General features: G+C 41.3%; 3 protein-coding genes across 9 annotated transcripts in view; 1 reads left to right on the plus strand and 2 right to left on the minus strand.

Annotated features, from left to right (window-relative positions):
- IPO11 (importin 11) overlaps positions 1-4,213 on the minus strand; it is a 220,166-nt gene extending 215,953 nt beyond the window's left edge. Inside the window, exon 1 of one of the 4 annotated variants that reach the window (XM_074995524.1) lies at positions 4,095-4,213. The gene's annotated coding sequence lies outside the window, so the exon portion shown is untranslated. Of the gene's footprint in view, positions 1-1,319; positions 1,448-3,739; positions 3,978-4,094 lie in introns of those variants that run through there. The other 3 variants (XM_074995526.1, XM_074995525.1, XM_074995527.1) reach the window with 3 other exon arrangements.
- Positions 4,214-4,264: 51 nt separating this feature from the next.
- Positions 4,265-18,830, plus strand: DIMT1 (DIM1 rRNA methyltransferase and ribosome maturation factor). Its single transcript, XM_074995536.1, has 12 exons — positions 4,265-4,370; positions 5,598-5,671; positions 6,237-6,323; positions 8,096-8,157; positions 8,267-8,360; positions 8,453-8,502; positions 10,058-10,181; positions 10,300-10,392; positions 11,447-11,511; positions 11,883-11,946; positions 15,078-15,184; positions 16,460-18,830. The coding sequence occupies exons 1-12, from the start codon at positions 4,310-4,312 to the stop codon at positions 16,500-16,502; spliced, it is 924 nt and encodes a 307-aa protein (XP_074851637.1). The 5' UTR covers positions 4,265-4,309; the 3' UTR covers positions 16,503-18,830.
- A 153-nt stretch (positions 18,831-18,983) lies between these two features.
- KIF2A (kinesin family member 2A) overlaps positions 18,984-21,658 on the minus strand; it is a 90,210-nt gene continuing 87,535 nt past the window's right edge. For all 4 annotated transcript variants that reach the window (XM_074995533.1, XM_074995531.1, XM_074995535.1 and 1 more), the window contains one exon: positions 18,984-20,491. In XM_074995533.1, the coding sequence (XP_074851634.1) occupies positions 20,406-20,491 (86 nt within the window). In that variant the 3' untranslated portion in view covers positions 18,984-20,405. The remainder of the gene's footprint in view (positions 20,492-21,658) is intronic.

The raw sequence follows: 21,658 nt of genomic DNA on the forward strand, positions 1-21,658 counted from the left end.
AAATGTATGTACTTTTCTATGGCACTCAACACAATAGTATTTAAGCACCTGGAACATAAATGAATTGATCCTCAAGCCACCTATGCAAGGCAGAGTATTCCCACCCATCCCCACCCCATTTTACAGACAGGAAGCCAAATCACAGGGCAATTAAGTGACTTGCTCAAGGAAATCTGGGGCACTATGACAGAGCTGAAATTTTTTAAGCCACAATTTCATGCTTTACCAACAGAACTCTTTTCCCTGTCTCTAATACCAATTTTTCACATTAATAACATGCAGCCCACCCTTTCCTAAAATGGAAAGAGAAAACTGGATATTAGCAATTCTTAAAACACCAGAAAGAATATTAGTTCAGCAGCTTTTAATTTTCACTGGTGAATATAAAGCCTTGTAACAATATAGATATAAACATTTTGTGTGATAAACTATATTCTTAACTTATTCCTTTCCCTGGAACTGTACAAGTAAGATAACAAACAGCATTAGTCTAGTAGCACAGAGAATAGAACTTTAGACATAAAGTTATCCAAAGGCCTTCCAGTGTCCTCACTTGTCCTCACTTCTGAGTGAAGGTAGGCTTTGTAAGTTTTGGAAGGAGGAGCAGCTCACAATCTACAGTTGCAAGTTTTTTCCACACCCAGAGCCTTGCAAAAGGTCAGGGTTTCTTAGAGGTATTTTTTATTAGTTAGCTTTCTGAGAAGTGCAACAGGCTCAGCGCAATATTGTAAGTAGCTTCACATTTTACAACAGGTAGAGAGCACGGCCCGGCTAAATGGAGAGAAGTTCTATTTTGTTACCTAAGCCACCACTTTGGGCACTCTACCATCTAGCGTAGTTAGAAGGGAATTCTCATGTTTCCCCTCAACTGATGACTCCAAGCATTGCCTCCTGCCTCCCTTGAGTGTCTTCCCTTGGGCAGTGTCCCCTTACTGTTACCACTTTCTTGTTACACAGTCCCACATGACATAGGACTTGGAAAATGTAGTTTGTGACATTGCTACAAATTAGATGTACAACTGGTTGAAAGACAACTGAAAGAATGCCTATCAATGGTCCTTGCCAAATTGTTACAAGGTAGCAAATGAGGCAAATTACTGAAAACGTTGAATCTAAAAAAAGAATGCTCATAGGGGGTCATAACAGTCTTCAAATACATGGAAGGTTGTGATAAAAAGGACAGTGCTTAATCATTCTCCCTAACCACTAAGGAGAGGACAAGATGTCATCTGCTTCATTTCAATCAAGATAGATTCAGGTTTGATATTAAGGGGAAAAAATTCTAACTACAAGGATATTTATGCTCTGGAATGGCTTACCAAAACAGGTTATGGAAGCCCTGTTGTTTGAGGTTTACAGAACTGATAGACCAACTTGACAGGAACGGTCTAGGTATATTTTCAAATTGCAGGGCTGGCTATGCTATATAACCAAACTTAACCCTCCGACTTCTTCACCTCCTTCCAAAATTAATACGTAGATTTCATTCCCTCCCTTTTTCTTCATCCTAGGATTTGCAGTGTTATTTATTGTACACAATGCAAAGCAATAAATGAAGCAGTAAGACATGATTCCACAAACAGAAAAGGTACTGAAACAAATTATTAAACAGTCAATTTGTAAGCACTTAGATGATAATGTAGTATTATGGAATAGACAACATAGATTTGTCAAGAACAAATCATGCTAATCCAACCTAGTTTGCTTCTTTGGCCTGGTTACTGAATAGGAAAAAAGCAATACACATGATATGTCTCGATTATAAGAAGGTTTTTTGCAATCTCAAATGACATTTTTATAATCAAATTACAGAAATTTGGTATAGTCCCAACTACCATGAAGTGGGTACATACCTGGCTAAAAATACTAGTAAAATAGTAGTTTAAAATCCTGTCAAAAAATGAAGATCTAGTAGAGTACCAGAGGAATCTGTCCAGGGTCCAATACTATACATATTTTCCTTAATTACTTGGCTAATTACAAAGACATAGATGAATATTGTAAAGAGATTATTTTGTAGATAATCTCAGCAGTTAAAAATGCAAATACACTAAAAACAATAGAAGTATAGGATAAACAAGACATCTGTGAATCTGATGGCAAGAAGAGCGTGCATGAAATTGGAAGGGAAAGTGAGTACAGAATGCTGAAAACCAGACAGAGATTTTTGCATGAAAATCAGAGAAGTTTTTGAAGACTTCAGAAAGAAAAAACAGAGAGGCATCCAAAAAGAATGAGTCCGAAAAAGGTATAAAGAGATGTCAGGCTGAAAGAGACTATCCCAGCAGCACTGAAAGATAAGAACTGTGGAAGGCGATCAAAAAGGAACAAGATGGACAAAATATGTACAAAACTCGACAATAATTTCAACACCTCACATGCCAATGTCCAGCGTACGCTGTCAAGGCAGCAGGTTACAGAAGTCCCTGATGTTATGTGGGAAGAAACTGAATATGAAATTTGTAACCTAAAAAGTAGGTAGATCCTGGAAGGAGATTATAAATGGTTGAATACTTCAAAGGAGAGGAAGATACTATCTTCAAAGTGGAGAGGCAACAGCTATGTCAATAGCAAGCATGTTCCAGAGGGAAGGAAGAAATTTAAAATATTATTGATGTAGAAAGGTAATCTAGAAAAACTGAACAAGTAACATCTGATCACACTCCTCTCACTAACAAAACAAAAAGCAGTCAAGTAGCACTTTAAAGACTAGCAAAATAGTTTATTAGGTGAGCTTTCGTGGGACAGACCCACTTTTTCAGACCATAGCCAGACCAGAACAGACTTGATATTTAAGACACAGAGAACCAAAAACAGTAAGCAAGGAGGACAAATCAGAAAAAGATAATCAAGGTGAGCAAATCAGAGAGTGGAGGGGTGGAGGGAAGAGGTCTTCACCTGCATCATGCTCATACGGATTAAGGAAATCATGAAAATGCATGAAAGTAGAAAGCAAACTGGTTTCCGCTTAGGGCATAAAACAACTGATCACATCAATTCAGTTTGGCAGCTCATCAAAAAATCCAAGAAATACAAAGTACTACTGTGACTTGCATTTGTCAACTACAAAAAAACATTTGATCTGGTAAAGATTAATACTACTATAATCAATGCACGAAATGAAACTGGAATTGATCGAAAGTACCTTGACCTGCTGGAAGAAATTAACCACAATTGTTTGACAGACATGTTGTCATTCAATGTGTCCTGTCTTAGACCCTAAACAGAACCAGATACTTCAGAAGAAAATACAAGAAACCCTGCAATGGAGAACTACAGAAGGACCTGCACAAAAGGGAAGTTTCTTTTACTCTTTTCCTTGAATCTCCCCATAAAACTTTAAATGTTTAATGAAAATCTTATTTTTCCATCCACAATATGTAGAGCAAATCTGATCCTCTCTGTTCTAAGACCTTTAAACCCTCCTCAATGCCCTAATTAGCCCCCCTACTGATTCCTACAACATTTTCTCTGCTCTAAGCAGACCTCACTTCTCCTGCTCACATGAAACACAGCAACTGACAGCACATTCCTTGTCTGACATGACCAGGACAGACATGCCCTTGAAATCCTTGTCCTGGCTCCCCACTAATCACGTCAATTAAAAAGATGGTGTGCTCCTTTCAAGGCTCCGCGATTACCATATCCAAGCCTTGGACCTCACCTCCCCTAACATCCTCTCCCCTCTCTGTTGGGCCTATAACCCCTCAGCAAAGGTGTGATCCTCTACCCTACATACTTGCACCCAGAGAGATAAGTGGAGCCCCGATCAGGTGGTTGCTGGGCAGGAGGGCGAGCTAACCAACCGGCTCAGCGATCTGTCGGGAGGGTCCCTATGACCAGAGGCCTCCTCTGCAGCACGGCGCGGAGCTGGGGCTCTGCGGGTCCGACCGCCCTGCACTCGGGCTGCCCGGACGGCGCAGGCGGGGGCGCTCACTCACACTGTGGGCAGGTCCGGCGATGTGGACACCGGCACAGGTGAGTCCCGCCACCCCCAGCCCCGCACTACCCCCAGCCCGCCCATGCCGTGGCCCTCCCTGGGCTCTGCCAGCCCTCGCGGCCCGACCGGCCTCCCCACAACGCCCTGGGCCCACCGTTGAGTCGGAGCCGCTGCACGTGACGTGACGCGACGCGACGCGACCCCTGCCTGTTCCGAAGCTCGCGCCACTAGCCGGCCGAGACCATTCGGCTCCAGCTAGAGCAGACACGCGCCTCCCCACCTCTCTCGCCGGCGCGTGTTACTGACGTCACCCGAACGCGACACTACCGGTTACCTCGTGCGGGTGCGGGTGCGCGTGTCCGGGTCGCCATGCCGAAAGTTAAGGTGGAGAAGCGGGGCCGGCAGCAGCGCCGGGAGGGTCAGGGCTCAGGTGAGTGCGCGGGTGAGTTGGGGAGAGGTCGGGTTCCGCCACGGGGCGCTGTGGGAGGGGGTGCTGGTGTGCGCCGCTGTTCCGCGGTCTGGCAGCGGCAGCGGGCGCGGTAGTCTGGGGAAGGGGTGAAGACCGCCCGTGCTGCGAGTGGGCGGGGCGGCGACGGGAGCCCGGCCGGAGCCGCCGGTGATCTGGCGGTGGGTCTCCGCACGGACCCCGGCGTCCCGAGTGCGAAGTGAGGGCGCTGTGGGCGCTGCTCCCTTTAAAGTGCCTCAGAAGCTGCTGCTTTTGCAAACCTGCGCCCCCAGGCCCGAGGTTCGGTACATGTCCTACTTCCTGACTGTTCTTGGCTAGCGCTGGTACGTTGGCAATCAGTTGTCATTCAGCTGTCATGCCTGATATGCGGCTGCTTGAAAAGACAAGGTTCCCATCCTGAAAGATCTCCATCAAAATGCAGGAGTGAGAGAGGAATTGTGGTGGACCCTAGTAGTAGCGTGCGTGTGTGTGCGCGTGTAATGCATTGCTTTAACCTGTAAACAGTGCCACCAGTAACGTCCTTGTTGTTTTACACTTGTGTTCCCACAATAGCTAATAATGGTATTTTTAGTTACTGTATTGGGTAATGTGAGCTCCCCTGCTTCTTCTATGTCACTATTCCAAGTGCCAGCCTTTAGTCGCAAGGCCATTGTATGCTATACAGTGTACTATACACAGATGAATGGAATGAGTGAGCCAGTGGTTGTTATACTTCATGCCTTAGAGTATGATACTTGGATTTGGCCACTGTGGGGAAACAAAATACTGGTCTTAATGAGACATTGGCTTGATGCAGTATGGCTGTGCTTTACACTGTTATGATGGCACAATTATAGCGCTATCGTGTAGATGTGTCCTGCAAGATGGGAGGAAGGGGTTTGTCTGTCAGTGTGGGCAATCCACCTCCTTGTGAGCTAGCAACTTTCTGTCATCATATCTGTGTCTACAGTGTGGGTTAGATCAACCTAATTCAGTCTCACAGGGCTTGAGGTATATCTGAGCCCTGAGCTATGAAGATAGGTGGACTTGAGTTTTAGGTGAAGACTGGGTGTTAGCCTGGTAAAGTGGTCTATTACACAAAAAGAATGTGTGACTTGCTGCTTTGGAAGTATAAAATTTAGTTTGCTGTGCTAAAATAACAGCTATTTTTAATTATATTGACATAACTGGTTTGGTACTACTTTCTTTTAGGTATCCTGTTCAATACTGGAGTTGGCCAGCACATCTTGAAAAATCCCCTCATTGTTAACAACATTATAGAGAAGGTTAGTAATAACGGGACATAACTACTTCAAATAATGGTCATAAAAGTTGGCATTCAGAAGTTCTGTCTCATAAAATCTTTTAAGGCAAATGCTTTTAAGTAATTAACAGCACTATTTGAAGCTGTATACTGTCTAAGGTGCTTAATTCCTCCCTGGTCTTTTGAAAGATACAGGAATGTTAATTCAAGACATGCATCCGGGGAAAGATTTTTCCAAATGCTTTCCCTTTTCCTTCAAAATGGACATGAATAAAATTCTGGCCCCATTGAAGTCAGTGGCAAAGCTCTCGTTGTCTTAAGTGAAGCCACGGTTATGTGCAAGGTTGTGTATGCACACACAGAGGTGATTATGTAATATGGCTACATTTTTCAAAAGCTGCATACAATTAAGGGTGATATGGTTGGGCAATTTGGTTTTTTCTTTGAGAACAGGTTCTCCAAATCTATTAATCACATACAGGGTCAGCTCCATTAATGTCTGTGCATAGAATTCCTTACAGTTCAAATTACTCTGCGGTATTGGTGGAGACTTTTTGTTGAATTCTGACAATTTCATTTGTTATTAGGCTGCCTTACGGCCCACTGATGTTGTCTTGGAAGTCGGACCTGGAACTGGCAACATGACCGTAAAAATGCTAGAGAAAGTAAAAAAGGTGAGAGTGAGTTGGGGAAAATTTATTTTGATTTTTCACTGAACAAACTGCTACTTAATAGATGAAGAAATGAAAATGTGTCCAACTGATCTAATCAAATGTGGGGGAGACACTCCGTCTCTTCCTTGCTGAGTGTCCTTATCCTTCTCCTGGTACAACTCTATTGCTAGAGCAATTAAAATGACATTGAGTGTCTAATTGTTAAATATTCTTAATGTCACTTGAAAAACACCATTGTAATTCTATCTACCAAGTTAACATTTGTGTTGCTTCTTTATCAAGTAAAGAGCTGTGTTATATATGGATGGTGTTTTCAGATGTCTTGTCTTGTTATCCTTCTGGAATTTTAATACAGTATAATATTTTCGTGATTGAACATAAGAACAGCCATACCAGGCCAGACCTGTGGTCCATCTAGCTCAGTATCCTGCCTTTGGACAGTTGGCCAATGCCAGGAGCCCCAAAAGGCAGTGGTTCCTAACCTTTTCAATAACATGGCATGCTTCAATGAGACAGACAATTCCACGGCACACCCAATTTTCTCAGCAGAATCGATTGTCCATAAACATCTTGTTTACTTACATTTACTGTGGTAATGGTCTCACTAGAGAGGTTTGCAACGTATGATAGTGAATGCAACAAGCTAACCAAAGATCAAATGCATTAATGTGTCAAATCTCCCACAGAAAACACCGTTTTCGACAGTGAGCGCAGACATTTCAAAATATGCTTAATGCCATGCTAGGGATGTTGAGTAATCAAGTAACCTCTGAAAATTTCAGTGGATTAATCCATTACTTGCAGGGGGAGGGGGAGAGAGGGGAGATGGCTCCTGAGAACATGCTCCCCTCTCCACCATCCCATTGGAGCTGGGGTGCAGCATTTAAACTGCATCCCAGCACCAGCAGACTCCTTGTCCCACCTTTGGCCACAGCAGGGGAGGGAGGACAGGCTCCCTGACAGTCTGTTCTGGCCAGGAAGCAGCATTTCAGCTGGCTCCCAGTGCAAATGGACTCCTTCAGGGTAAACATTGTCCCTCATAGTGGCTCTGGAAAGAGTCATCATGGGAGGAAATTGACTAATCCCGCTGCAGCTGGGACTTGACCAGCCTTCCTGCTTGAGCCCCAACTGGTACGGGGTCATCAGTTTCCCTCCTCTCTTCCTTCCTTTCCTACCCTCCCCCGTTGGCACTTTGCAGATCAGCTGAGAGGAAAAATTGACAAAACCTGTGTCAGACAGGACTCAGGCAGTACTCTGCTTGCTGCTTGAGCCCCAGCTGGAGCTGGGTCATCAATTTATCCCTGTGGGGTGCAGCTGTGAGGGGAAATTGCCATGAAAATTTTGTCACACTTGGACAGTTCTCACAGCACACCACTGTGTCGTGGCACACCGATTGAATACTACTGCCATAGGGACCAAATAGAATAGGTAACCATCTCCTGTTGTCCATTCCCAGCTTCTGGAAAACTGAGACTAGGGACACCTTCCCTTACCATCCTGGGTAATAACCATGGATGGACTTATCCATCTATGGCTTTGTCTAAATCTTTTTGAACCCTGTTATAGTTTTGGCCTTCAGAACATTCTCTGGCAATGAGTTGCACAGGTTGACGGTGCATTGTTTGTTTGAAAAAATACTTCTTTGTGTGTGTTTTTTAAACTTGCAGCATATTAAGAAACATAACAAAAGCTATTCTTACTTGTAGAATAACCAGAAGTCTGTTCATAGTTCTGAATTGGTTAAAGTTGCAAACGTATCTCTTTCTTTTCAGGTAGTTGCTTGTGAACTTGACGTGCGACTTGTTGGTGAACTTCAGAAGAGAGTCCAGGGCACGTGAGTACTAACGCTGGAAAGAGCTCCATTGGATTTTAGGGGCTTGACCTCTCTAGAAATGTGTATTGTGAAGGTAATAAGAGTGGTGTTGTTATTTTTCTACTCCTAGATGCCTAGCGAACAAACTAGAGGTAAAGGTTGGAGATGTGTTGAAAACTGACTTACCATTCTTTGATGCGTGTGTAGCTAACTTGCCTTATCAGGTAGGGACAAAGCAATTGCATTGGTATAACAGTTTAACTTCCTATGGTACTTGCTCAGAGAGGATATACTAACAGCATTACTCCTTTCCTAGATTTCTTCACCTTTCGTCTTCAAGCTGTTGCTGCATAGACCTTTTTTCAGGTATGTAGATGAGACTCTCAGGGTTGCCTAATGCAAAACAAAGGCTTTTTTTAAAAAAAAAAAAAAAAAAAAATCTCTGGTTTTGTGATGATTGATGGTTAAAAACATCAGCCCTTTAACCCACTAGCCAAGAACTCTCCTAAGCATAGTATTCCCAATGGTCATGGCCAAAGTATGAGAAACCTATGAAGAATTTGAGACTTGGCATAACCAAGTGTAGCTCCCACTGGAATTAAACAGATATTTGCTCCCTCTGACTCTGGACAGAATGAATCGAGGCCTAAGGAGGGAGGCTTAAGAGTTATGGGGAGGTAGAGCAGATGTGGACTGGAGGTTGATGGAGTGTCTCCAAAGAAATGAAAGCAACCCTATAATACATTGCTGCAAGGCTTGCTTAGATGCTCTTGCTGATCATTTTCAGGGTGAGGAACTTTTTTTCTATCCGGGGCCATGGACTCTCAGAAAAAAAGAGGTGGGGGCCACACACAGCCTCACTTTATGGGGGGCAAAGCTCAGGGGTTCCCCCAGGCTTGGGGCCGAGATTAGTAATGAGGTGTTCAGAGTGTGGGAGGGGGCTCTGGCCTGGGGCAGGAGATGGAGGTGTGGGAGCTGGTGAACACTCTGGCTGGGGTTGTGGGACCTGAGGTGGGGATGAAGGGTTTGAAGTGCAGGAGGAGACTCGGGGCAAAGGGTTAGGGAGTCAGGGAGGTGCGGGATGGGGCCAGCTATGAAATGTGACTGGGATGTGAGAGAGGATTTGGAGTGCGGCTTCTTGCCAGGCAGCTCTTACTTTGTACAGTTCCCAGTTGGCAGCATAGAATGGGCAAGGCAATCTCCCTGCCTGCCCAATGTAGCTCCAAACTGCTCCTGAAAGCAGCTATCATTTACAGCCACTAGACAGATGCACCATGCACCTTTGCAGCTCCCAGTGGCTGCAGTTTCTGGCCAGTGAAGGCTGTGGAGTTTGCACTGGGGACGAGGTCAGCACAGAGAGCTTCCTGAATCCCCATTTCACCTACAAGCCATAGGGACTAGCCAGCACTCGCAACTTCAGCCCTGCAGAGGAGCACCGTGGCTCGGAGCATCTGGCCTGCAGCATGGAGACTTGCCACAGGCTCTTAATAAATGAGGCAGGGGGACTGCTTCAGCCCTGGGGCTGCAGATTCCCCACCATTGTTTTAACTTGTTGGCAGCTAGCAGTGATACCATGAGCTGGAGTACTGTTATTGTTGATGCCATTCAGAGGCTTTTGTAGGTTGAGAAAGAGACATGCAAGCAGCTGGAATTATTTACCATGTAAAACTGAGCCTAAATTATCTTAATTTCCTTTTAATCACTAGGTACAAATGGCCAAGTTCAAGCCAACCGTAACCCAATGTTATAGTTGTTTTCCTATAGCTGTGCCTGACTTACATCAAGGCTAAGGTTATTTGAGTATGTAGTATATCTCGATGTCTGCCTTTAAAATAAAAACCAATAATCTACAAATAATACAGCTCCAAGGAATCAATTATTTGCAATATATTACCCATGATTTCATTTCTTTAATTCTCAGGTGTGCAATACTTATGTTTCAGAGAGAATTTGCTCTTCGTTTGGTTGCAAAACCAGGGACTAAACTATACTGCAGGCTCTCAATTAACACTCAGTTATTAGCTCGTGTGGATCATCTAATGAAAGTAAGTGAAACTAATCTGTAATCTAGAAATGAATGTCAGAGATAGGAGGCTTTCTCAAAATTGTTTATATTTGTTTTGTGCTGTTTAGGAGTGTTCGCTAATTTTTAATGGTTAACAGGTTGGAAGGAATAACTTCAGACCTCCACCCAAAGTTGAATCCAGCGTTGTCAGAATAGAACCAAAGAACCCTCCACCACCTATTAATTTTCAGGTGAGATTCAAATACTTCACATCATAGCCAATGAAATAACTAAATACTAGTGGTTTGCTTCATTTTGTAAGCTCTGTCAAATGGTATAAAAGCAACACCATATGACTCATGAACACATAAGCAGAGTTAAGGGTATTTTTTGTTTGTTTTAACAAATAGTTTAACTGGACTAAACTTACATCAATAGATTAGACCAGTTGTTTTCAACCTTTTTTTCATTCATGGATGCCTAAAAAAGTGGCAAACTGTGGTGTGCGCCCCTATGGAAATCTTAGATATAGTCTGCATACCCTTGGGGTTTTCAGACCATGGATTGAAAACTCCTGGACTGCCATTCATTACATCTCCATTGTACCTCTCCCCGCTTCTTGATCTGATTCCTATCTGAGTATCTTGCCAACATTATCTGCATGCCCCACTAGCAAGTCATACACAACTTTCCTCAAAATCTGTCTCTTCTGTGGAAGTGACACAGACCAGGATCACTGCAGTTATGTTTGTTTTGGATGGAAAGGTAAAAATCTCCTAGCTAGCAAGAGACTGTGGTAATTATTAACTTTTTCATAGCACTTTTCACCTATAATCCTCAAAGTGATTACAAGACATTTATGGTTGCTGGCAGTATTTAGTTATCAAGAGCATAGAAGAGTCCTTTTAGGACTCACAGACTATGTAATTTTATTGAAGATAAGACTCTCTGGGGCAGCATTATTGTAGCCAGTTATTTAATTACTTTTCCTTTTTTTAAATATACTCACCCCAGCCTTGCCAAGGTTCAGTCAGATGATGTTCTACCATATATGGCTTCTTACCTATCTAGATATCCGGTGATTGTCCATTTTGCAGTTTGGTAATGTCTACCTACCTCTGCCAGTGTAGCATTTAGCTTGTCAGTTTGTAGGGTATTGTATGGGTCTGATCTCTGTTGTACTATTACTAAGATTTTTTACCTTTTTGTCACTGTGCTGTTGTGAAATTAATAGTGAATAGTCTGTCATGGTTACTGCGTGGCTGTGTACTGCTTCAGGCAAATGTAGTGCATTTTATGTTTCAGGAATGGGATGGTCTAGTAAGGATAGCCTTTGTCAGGAAAAACAAGACACTCTCTGCAGCATTTAAGTAAGTTATTTCTATTAGAGGGATTTTTTTCAAAGTTTGAGTTTATCTAATTGCTACACAGATGCCTATCAGTCATCCAGTATAGATCTGTCACAAGCCTTGCTCAGCTGCCATATTAATCAGACCACTGAGGCTTCCCCATAGAGCAGGGTTGTACAGTTTATGCTGTGCTCATGTAACTCTTACAGTGAAACTGTTACGTGCCAACTAGGCAGCTCCCTTAAGACATCACCCAATAGGTTCAGTACACCTGTTTCATCTTCATTATAAAAAGCTCTGAGCAGCCTTTCAAGTCATAGAACTTGGGCAGGGTAGGGGGCATTTTGTTTGGTTTTTTTTTAGTTAGACTTATTATATCAACTTATTTTCAGATCAAGTGCAGTACAGCAGCTGCTGGAGCAGAATTACCGAATTCACTGTTCTATACATAACATTGTAAGTAGAATATTTTTCCTTTTTTGTGTGAAATGTAGTACATACTGTGAGCTATGTATGAGAGGTGAAGTTCAAGATGGTACCAAAAACTTGCATCCAGTAGTTAAAACCTATCAGGACAAACATTTTGATGTCTCAAGCAGTGTAATTTACTCTTCCATTTCCCATTTGAGAGTTGCTCTGAGCATGGCATAATATTAAAATCATTGACACTGTATCTATTCAAAACTATTTCCAGTAACTCAGCTGCCGTGAGTTCAAGTTTGTCCACAAAAATCCAGATACCAGGCATACACTTATCCACTTGAAAATATTTTGTTTAGTTCTTTTAATAGTACCTGTCCCTGATCCTTGGAAGAGAATGATTTAGTGTGAAGAGAGTAGCAAATTTCAGCCACAGCAATTTCTTATGTAAAAAAATGTATACTTAACATCTAAAAGGGCTTTATTTTCAAAATGCTGCACTAGTGTTGCCTTTTAATACTGGCAAATATGTCATTCACTAGGCTGTCCAGTTCTTTATTTGCTAACTTGAATGGTGCTGTACTAAAACTTCCAATTTGCTGTGGAGGACACACATTATTCAAAAGTACATTGCCTGAGTCTTCATGATCATCTGTTTCTGCATATGCAGCCTACCACTGATATAAAACAGCTTTTCAATTAGGTGTAGAACCTAAGTAGTCTAGAAAAATAGCTACATTTTCTGAAATATTTATTACCTGGTTGTTCCTTATCCATATTTTTTTCTTCCTGAGGCCAAGAAGTGTAATTTCTGGGGGCGTCTGAGAGTGATGAATTGACCTAACTTAGGGTTGAATGTTTGTCTGTATGAGCACAAGTTTACAGTATGAGATGGCTGTATGAGCACAAGTTTAATCTCCGTAATTTTACATGCATTTAATATAATTGCAAAGTAATTGAGCAGAATAATATTGTCTTGAGTTGGGGGAGGATATGAACTTAAACTTGGGTCACACTTTTTTGTACACTTTGAATTCTGCCAACATTTAAATTCATTCTTTTGTACTTGAACCTCTTCACTTTGTGTGCTCTGTCTTTAGTTGGTGCATTGCTCAAACAGTGCAAGATTCTGTGTATCAAAAAGCAGACAAATACGGTGTTCATTTAAAATTACAGTGGACCTCAGTTGTTCAGAGGGATAATTTCCTTGTTTTCAAGCTAATAGTACTGTTTTTGTACAACTGCGGGTAAATCAAGCTGAATTTCCAGGTTTTAGTGTCAGTGGTGTCTAATATTCTATATTGTTACCTGAATCCCAAAGGCTATTATGCTTTTGTGAATTTAAACTATTATAGACAAACATACAGGAGCCAAAGAATTAATGGGCACAAAACAGACATAAAAACACTCCTGATCCACAAACCAGTCAGCCAGCATTTTAATGGAGTGGGCCATTCTGTTAATGACCTGAAGGTTTGCATCTTACTGAAGAGGAATTTTCACACTACTGTGGAAAGAGAGGCTGCTGAACTCTCTCTTATGTTCAAATTTTACACATTAACAAAGGGTTTGGACAGGAATGGGAATTTTTTAGGTCATTATTATAGGGACTCTCTTGCATATTTGGCTTAATCTAATTCTTCTCTCACACACACACACTCTTCTCTACTCTCTCATTTGCTCACCTTGATAATTTTCTGATTTGTCAACCTTGACTACTATTTTTGGTTCTCTGTGCCTTAAATATTGAGTCTGTTCTGGTATGGCTATGATCTGAAGAAGTGGGTCTGTCCCATGAAAGCTCATCACCAAATAAATTATTCTGTTAGTCTTTAAAGTGCTACTGGACTGCTTTTTTGTTTTTATACAGGAGCCAGTATCTTTTGCTAAATTTATGCTCAACTTTAAAATGGGTAGAGATGAGTTTTCAATAGGATTAAGTAATAAAACTAGAACCAGCCTAGCATTCGCTTGCAGGGGAGGTAAGGTCCAGGCTATCTAATTCCTACCTCCATGCACAGAAAAGGTAGATTTTTTTCAGTTAAAGTAGTACATAAAGTACAGACAGTGCATGAGTGGCTAGTACTGGTGTAAAGAGAGTAGTTGGTGTGGCATGGCTTTGGTGATTGGAGTGCCCTACATACCTGAACCTCCATAATAATATATACCTTACATGGGCTCTCCACAAGTCAAAGCAGTGCCTCCTACTTCTGTTATTTTTAGTGTTATCCCACTGCTAGCATCTTTTCCTACCACAGTGAAAGGCTTCAGTGAGTGCAGACTGCAAGAAAAAGCCCCAGGAGCTCGCTGCTGCCCCTCCACTGGTGGAGTTTTGTCTGCTCTATGTAGCTGCATTCTGCACTAACAAATGTGGATGCAGCCTGGAGCTGCATAGGTAACATTTGTACTCTGCACACTGAAGTGTAGCCATAGTCAAAGATGCAAGCAAACCAGGGGATATAGTTTTCATAGACTTGTGGCACAGAACCTCTAACCCAGGTGCTGAATGAATATAGCTATCAGTATGGTGCCACCTTCTTTCTCAGGTGTATACTTAGCTCCAACCAAAATAGCTAAAGTGGGTTGGGCCCTGCCTCCAGGGACTGGAAGGACAGGTTGGGGGGATAAGGCTGGTCCTGTCCCTTACGTGGAGGGGAGGGGAATTGCAGGGTAAGTACAAACCACATTGCTCTGCAGGGTTGGCTGGGCTGCTTAGGTTCCTGCTCTGGACACTATGCCCCTAGCACACAGGTTGCAACACTGCTCGGGTTTCACCCAGTTGAGCTGAATCTGAGAGAGAGGTGCTGCAACCCTGCACACCAGGTTGCAATGCCACTGGCTCAGCTTTGTCACTCACCTGTCAAGGGTCAGGCCCAACCTGAGTAGTGTTGCAAAACTGAGCAGCAGGCGACAGCTCACAGTGCCTGCAACAGAGAACCTCATCCAGCCCATCAAGTGGGGTAGGGGCTGCTTCAATTGGTACTTCCGTTTTGAAGCCTGAACCTATTTTTTTTTAAGTGTTTTTCATCTGAAGTGGTCAGTCACCCTCATGTATAGCAAAGGCTGGGCATGGGGGTTGGCTTCCTGAAGACCTGTGAAATGAACAAGCTTTTAAAAATCATTTAATGTTGAGGAAATAACTTGAGTGTTGAAACTTACATTGACAGGAAATACCAGACAACTTCAAGATGGCAGAGAAAATACAGATGGTTCTGGAAAATACTGGTTTCTCTGAAAAACGGGCTCGGTCAATGGATATAGATGACTTTATTAGGTAAACTCATTGTCTGTGAATTCCCTTTGTACTTCAGACACTTCCTGTGCTCTATTAAAAAAATGCAGGCACATCTCCAATATCAGAAAGCTGACAGATTTGCATTGGGTTGGATGAGGCAGGGTGTAATGGTATCCACAGCATCCCCCACTTTTATATGTTCATTTATTGATGTTACAAATCCAGTGATGTATGTTACTGTAAATACAAGGAAAACTTAGTATGGTCAGACATAAATATGTGAAAACTATGGGCTCATATGTTGTAGGAGACTGTTCCAATCTTCCAGCCTGGTAAACTTGGTGTGTGTGGTGGGTTTTTTTTGAGGGAGGCATTATTTATATGTATCCTTAAACTCGTTTTTACTACAAATGATACCATCAGGAACAGGCTGAAGGCAAGAAAGCAACACACATTTTAAATCAAATTTCTGTTGAAAAAGAACTCGACCATTGGATTACTTTAAGGCTAGGAGAAGTAATTTATCACCATAGATGAAGAGCCTGATCCCTTAGTAAAGAAAGATTATATAAATTGTTATTTACAGCATTCTGTAGTACTATGTCTCATTTCTTAAGTTGTGTTATAAGAGTAGGATGTTGCCTTTAATTTTCACCTTGTCTGAAGTCTTGACTACCTATCCTTTTAACTGCCCTTTGAATTTCTTTAAGACCTGTAGGCATCCTACAGATTTTTGAAACTGCAGCTGTTATATTTAATGACAGTATGTTTTCTTGCTGTCTGTCGTAAGATTTCTATGGCCTAATTCAATCTCCCTGTTTGGCTTCAGAATATTTTAGATGCATTATGTAAGAGTGAATAGTATGTTAAAGAAATGGCGCGGAACCCTGAAGGACAAGAAGTGCTCAATTTCCTTTCGATACTGTTATAGGAAATAGGGCCAGCTAATGTTCTCTTGACTCAGGTGGAGAGGAGCTATACCCAAAATGAGCATGTCTGCTATAACTGAGCACAATTTCATTCCTAAAGTGGTTTACCATGACTTGCTCTTGTGACTATCTACATCAAATGTTGTTCTGTGGATAGTACAGGTTAAACTGAGTGGTAGACCAGGCTGCAAGAGAATTACATCTTCCAGACTTGTGAGTGCTTACTGCTAGTCTTTACCACAAGCCTGTTAGCAGCAGCTTCCTGTAGTGCCCAGAACAGAAAGCAAGAATAAGACTTCTCTCTTCCTATCTCTCTTCACGCTGGTAGTTTTTGAAGTGTTACTGTGTGAAGTACAAATTCATGGAAACTGACTTAATTTTTCAGAGTGCTGCATGGCTTCAATTCAGAAGGCATCCATTTTTCATGAGTGGCTGAACAGAACTGAAGTTTGATGTGGACATAAGTATTTGCCAGAGGAACAATTCGTGTTGAGAGCAATCACCAGCAACCTCTCTCTCTCGTGTGTGTGTGTGTGTGTGTGTGTGAGAGAGAGAGAGAGAGAGAGACTTTTGAATGACTCCTCGGAAGTGCTTGTTTGAAGACATTGGCTGTAACGTTTGTTGCATTTCAAAATTGTAACTGTCAAAACTAGAGCTGTGCCTCTCTCTCCTTCTCCCCCCCACTATCTTTTGCAGGTACTTCATGATATGAAATTACTCCTAAAGTCACAGATTAAACCCTCTGTCCCTAAACTTTGAACCTTATTCTGCCAGTACAATATTCAGAATGAAGCAGCTCTGTTAGGCTACTGCAGAACTGTTTGTAAACTGGTGGCATGGTGGGACCAGGAACAGGGGGGAAAAAAAACTTCCATCAAGGACCCAGACAAAGCTGGGTACACCTGCTAGTTCATAAAATATTCTGCAAAGTATTTTACTACCTTTTCGTATTGGAGTTGGACATGTTTTCTAATTCTACAGTTGAACCTTTGCTCAGAGTTGGAATTATAGGTCAAGTGGTATAGGATCTTAGAATTAAGTAACAGATAGTAAATACTCTTGTGCAACTGCCTATGCCTAGGGAAGTAGTAGGTAAAGTTTGATCAACCTCAGAACACTGATTCTATTAACAGTCCTTTCTCCCAGATCATGAGGAGTTGGTTGATGGCCTTAAGTGCATAGTCTGTAAATGCAAGAACTGGCTCTCTTTAGGCCTGGAACAGTGTTTCTTAAACTTTGAAACCATGTAATACCTATGAAAATTTGAATCGTCTGAAAAAAAGGCACATAATGCAGCAAAACCAAAATGAAGTACTTTAATCAGGTATCATAGTAATGAAAATAACCTTGTATCTGGTTTTAACAACAAATATATACCATCAGTGTATAATGGCAGAAAAGTTTCAGACACTTGTAGCACACCTGCAAATTGTCCACAGAACAGTTTAAGAAACACTGATCTATAAGCCCAGTACAAGGAAGAAGCACGTCACTGTCATAAGATTCTGTGTGCAAGCATTGCTCTGGGCAAGAGAGCCTTTATTCACCTTAGGCTAGTGCAGCTGTCCTTTTCTCCCAGGGTGGAAAAAAAACTCCCTTCAGAAGCAGTCTAGGCGAATCTAGCTTGACAGATCTATCCGCACTGGAGCAGCAATACTGTTCCCATTGAGCAGAGTTGGGGGGAAAAAAGCAGTTTCATCACACACACTTCAGCAGAATTTAGACTCTTAGTTTGCACAGGAGGAAGTTAGAGAATAACCAGCCTTAACTGGTATGGTACCCTAATCTTACAAAACCTCACATCAGCAATGGTTCTGATTTCCTACTGTAACATCCAATAAGGCAAGAACTCACTGCCTTTTCAAAAGTGTTACCACATAAACATCACTAGCTGCCTCTTAATAGAATGTTCCTAAGCTGTTGTTTTCTTTTAAAGTAGAAGTACATAAGTGATTATATTTGTCTTCCCTTTCCATCATTAAACTGCATTATTTCTTTTGTCTTGTGAAGCAAATATCAGACAAGAACTAGTCTGTGATGGAAGTATAACTAATTTTGCAAAGATTTTAAAAGATGGGCATGTATGGGAGCAGGCATTATCTTCCTCTAAAATAGAGCAAATTCATATTCAAACTAATTGCTCAGTTTCATGAAACTTCTAACTAGATGGATGGCACCTACCACTATTAATTTGCAGAGTGATGCAATAATCCATAATCAATCATATTTAAGTTGCACTTTTGAGTAGATCATGAAGCACTTTACATGTCACAAGAAAAAGGTTGTGACTTGCTAAAGAAATGACACCCACATAATTTTTTTTCTGTATAAATCCTGTGCATGAGATCATTTGAACCTCAAGGAAAAGTGAGATTTAATAATTTTAATTTAAAATTAAAAACTTAAGGGCAGCAAATTTTTAACCTGTGTTGTCAGTTACTGTGAACACTTGATAGTTTTACTTAATGAAAAGTGCCTCAATTTTTGATGAATTGCATTCTTAGATGGAGGTGAGAATAGGGGTTTAAGGACTGAATTCAGTAAAACACAGCCTTCTGTACAGATCTGCATTATTACAGTAAAACCTCATTCTAGCACCAGCTGCCTTGTAGAGGATTTTAAAAAAAAAAATCTTAATTTTGATAGGTGATCACAAAGTAAATCCCTCCCCAAAGGAAATGGCATGTCATAGAAGTAAATTCTCATGTTTAATTTGTTTCATTGTTTAATTTATTAAACACATTCTGTAAAATCTACATTGCTGTTTCAGCTTTCATGTTTACAGAGAAGTTATTTTACCATGATGCAACATGGGTTTCCCATAGCCTTCCTCTGGGAGTTACATACATCAAGTGCTGAGGATCTGACTCATTTAGCTCTCTTTTCATTGCCCTCCTTTCAGTCCCAGCCTAAATGGGCTTCCATTCCAAAAATGGAATTTAAAGCTATTCCTAGGATCTGATATTAACTTCTGCAATCTGTTCTGGAAACAAGGAGAGCTCAGAAAGCTACAATCGTCTGACAAAGTTTTACATAAGGATAGCTTTTTTTTCTTTTGGACAGTGACTTGCAAAAATAACACGTGCCACCACCAAAAAAGTACTGGATATGTATGCTGCTGTTTGAGAGACTTCAGGTACTTCTAGAATTTGTATAGCATTACGTAGAGTTTGTGCAGCCTATTGTGCAAATCCCAAATGATACAGGTTCACCCCACTTTTCAGCTGCTGGCACTGTACAAAGGGAAAATTTTGCAGTAGGTACCTTCTTTAAAGCAACAGTACTACTCCATACAGACTATCTGCAAACTACAGTTAATGCACATGTACGTCATCATGCATCAGAAGCCAGTTTTTTTAATAGTATGAAGAATTTGTTTGCTAGTCACTGGATCGCTGAACTTTTATTGTCCTAGCCATCCATATAGGTCAGATTGCACCTTTTTTCTTGACAGCATTTATCACACTTACACACATACTGTATATCTTTATTATTCTAACATATGACACTCCTCCATACTTTAAATGTTACCTTTTATTATACATCAACTAATTTATATGGTTGTTCTTTACAAAGAAAATGTTAGCATTATATAACCATTCTTTAGGATATTCAAATAAATCATGATTCCAGATTTCTACAAGGAGGATGGAATGTCCAGCTGTTTGGCCACTCTTACAGCTCTTAGTTCCTATTCAATGATATGGTATATCCTCAAATGAACTAGTCACCAAAAAAAAAAGTCCACACACATTAAAATGTACACACAATAAAAGTAATTTACATTGACAAATAAGGAATGTCATTTATTAAGGCTGTGCTTCGGAGACATTTAGGGTCAAGTAGCCTTAATCAAGGCACAGAATGGGAAGAGGTGAGCACAGCTGTCTCGAAAGAGAAGTTATGTACAAATCACTGATGAGGTGTGCATGCACACAAACAATTTAAAACTGCACAGCTGGACTTTGTAACAGAACTGAACATAGTTAAAAGGAAATAGTGAAATTTAAGTCCACAGTTATACGTCATTTAAAAAATGGCAAAGATTTCCAAAACATAAAATTCACAATTTGAATAAAGGAAACGTTTTAAACAAAGTGCTTCACAGCTCTGAACCTTGCCTGGTTGTGCTGTGCTGTCTGGTTTAGATTTTGGAAACATCACTGAAGTGTTCACACAAAACTGAAAATGTCATTCAGGTGCAGAAGAAGCTGGACATTTCCACAGATACTTCAAAAGTTTTTAGGCTTTCAAGTAGTTGAGTTCTTACAGCCACCGTCTCATAACTGTTACAGCAGTAAGGGGGATTCCATTAGCAGCAGAGGCCCATTTCAAAGGGCACGTGGTCTCTTCGGATTAATCTGTTTACTGGCCTGTTCCTCCTCTTGTAGAGCTGCCCGGAAAGATTTCACTTTATCTGTTTTAAATAAAGGATGAAGAAAGAAAGAAATGCCACTGTGCATGTGTTCAGTGTGTGTTTTGTAAGTGAGTCTTGAAGCTACAAGTATTTCAGCAGCAAAGAGCACAAGGTTACTGCATTCTGCCGTACATGTGAGCAGAGGCTACAGAGGAGCCAGGGAAGATACAGGTATGTTTGAGTACATAAGCTTAAATGTAATGCAGTATCTCTTTCATATCCAGCAGCCCCGGGAAGGGGAGGTTGCTGGATATTCAAATATTCTGGATAATAGTGTCTTACCTAGCAATGCATAACACTAAAGAAATACAAGATTAGATATTAAGAAACAAATGTAGGCAGAGTACTTTATTTACCAACAGTAGTATTGTACACTTATACTGTACTTTTGTATTTACTTTCACTATACTCTACTTATGGAAATTAACTAAAATTTACTTATGGTTAAAATGCTGGTTGAGTGTTCTGGATAATAGAATGCTAGATATGAAAGTTTACTGTACTCCCTACATAAATACACTTCTAAGCAAGGCTCTTCCCTCTTAGGTCGCACTCCTGTTCCTAGAAAATTGTACAGTATAGCACATGCAGTGCAGGGTATACTTTTACGGGCACTTCCTGCCCTGCTTATCATTTATGCAGCACCAATATGCACAACAGTTTCCAGCTGAACTGTACAGGATTAAGCCTTGAACACTGGGGTGCACAATAAAACAGCAGTGGTTTGCCAGGGTTAGTCTCTGGTGGGCTGTTGCCACTATATTTACCTGAGCCTCCACAGGTATGGAGGACTGCAGTTCCCATAAGCAGCAGATCACTCCTCTTGGCTAATGGAAATGGCTCAAACCAGGACACTGCTTCCTGCTGCTCCCCTGGGCTGGGAACAGCAACTCATGTCCACCAGGAATTGCAATTGCCCCTATCTACAGAGACGTAGGTAAATACAGTGGCAGGAGCTAACCCTAGGGAACTATATCAGCCTGTGGGCTTGTGTTTGCATTTGCCTGTTCCTGCTCTAACGTGTTGCTACATATTAATGCAACTTTCAGTGTTATCTTTAAAATCTCTAGAACTGGACTATTCTTTATGCTGAAATGACTGATTAAACATCAATGCAAACAATGCCTTTCGAAATCTACTTTTACTGTAACACAGAAAACAGACCTG

Source organism: Carettochelys insculpta, chromosome 5 (genome assembly GCF_033958435.1).
Source record: "Carettochelys insculpta isolate YL-2023 chromosome 5, ASM3395843v1, whole genome shotgun sequence".
Lineage (NCBI taxonomy): Eukaryota > Metazoa > Chordata > Testudines > Carettochelyidae > Carettochelys > Carettochelys insculpta.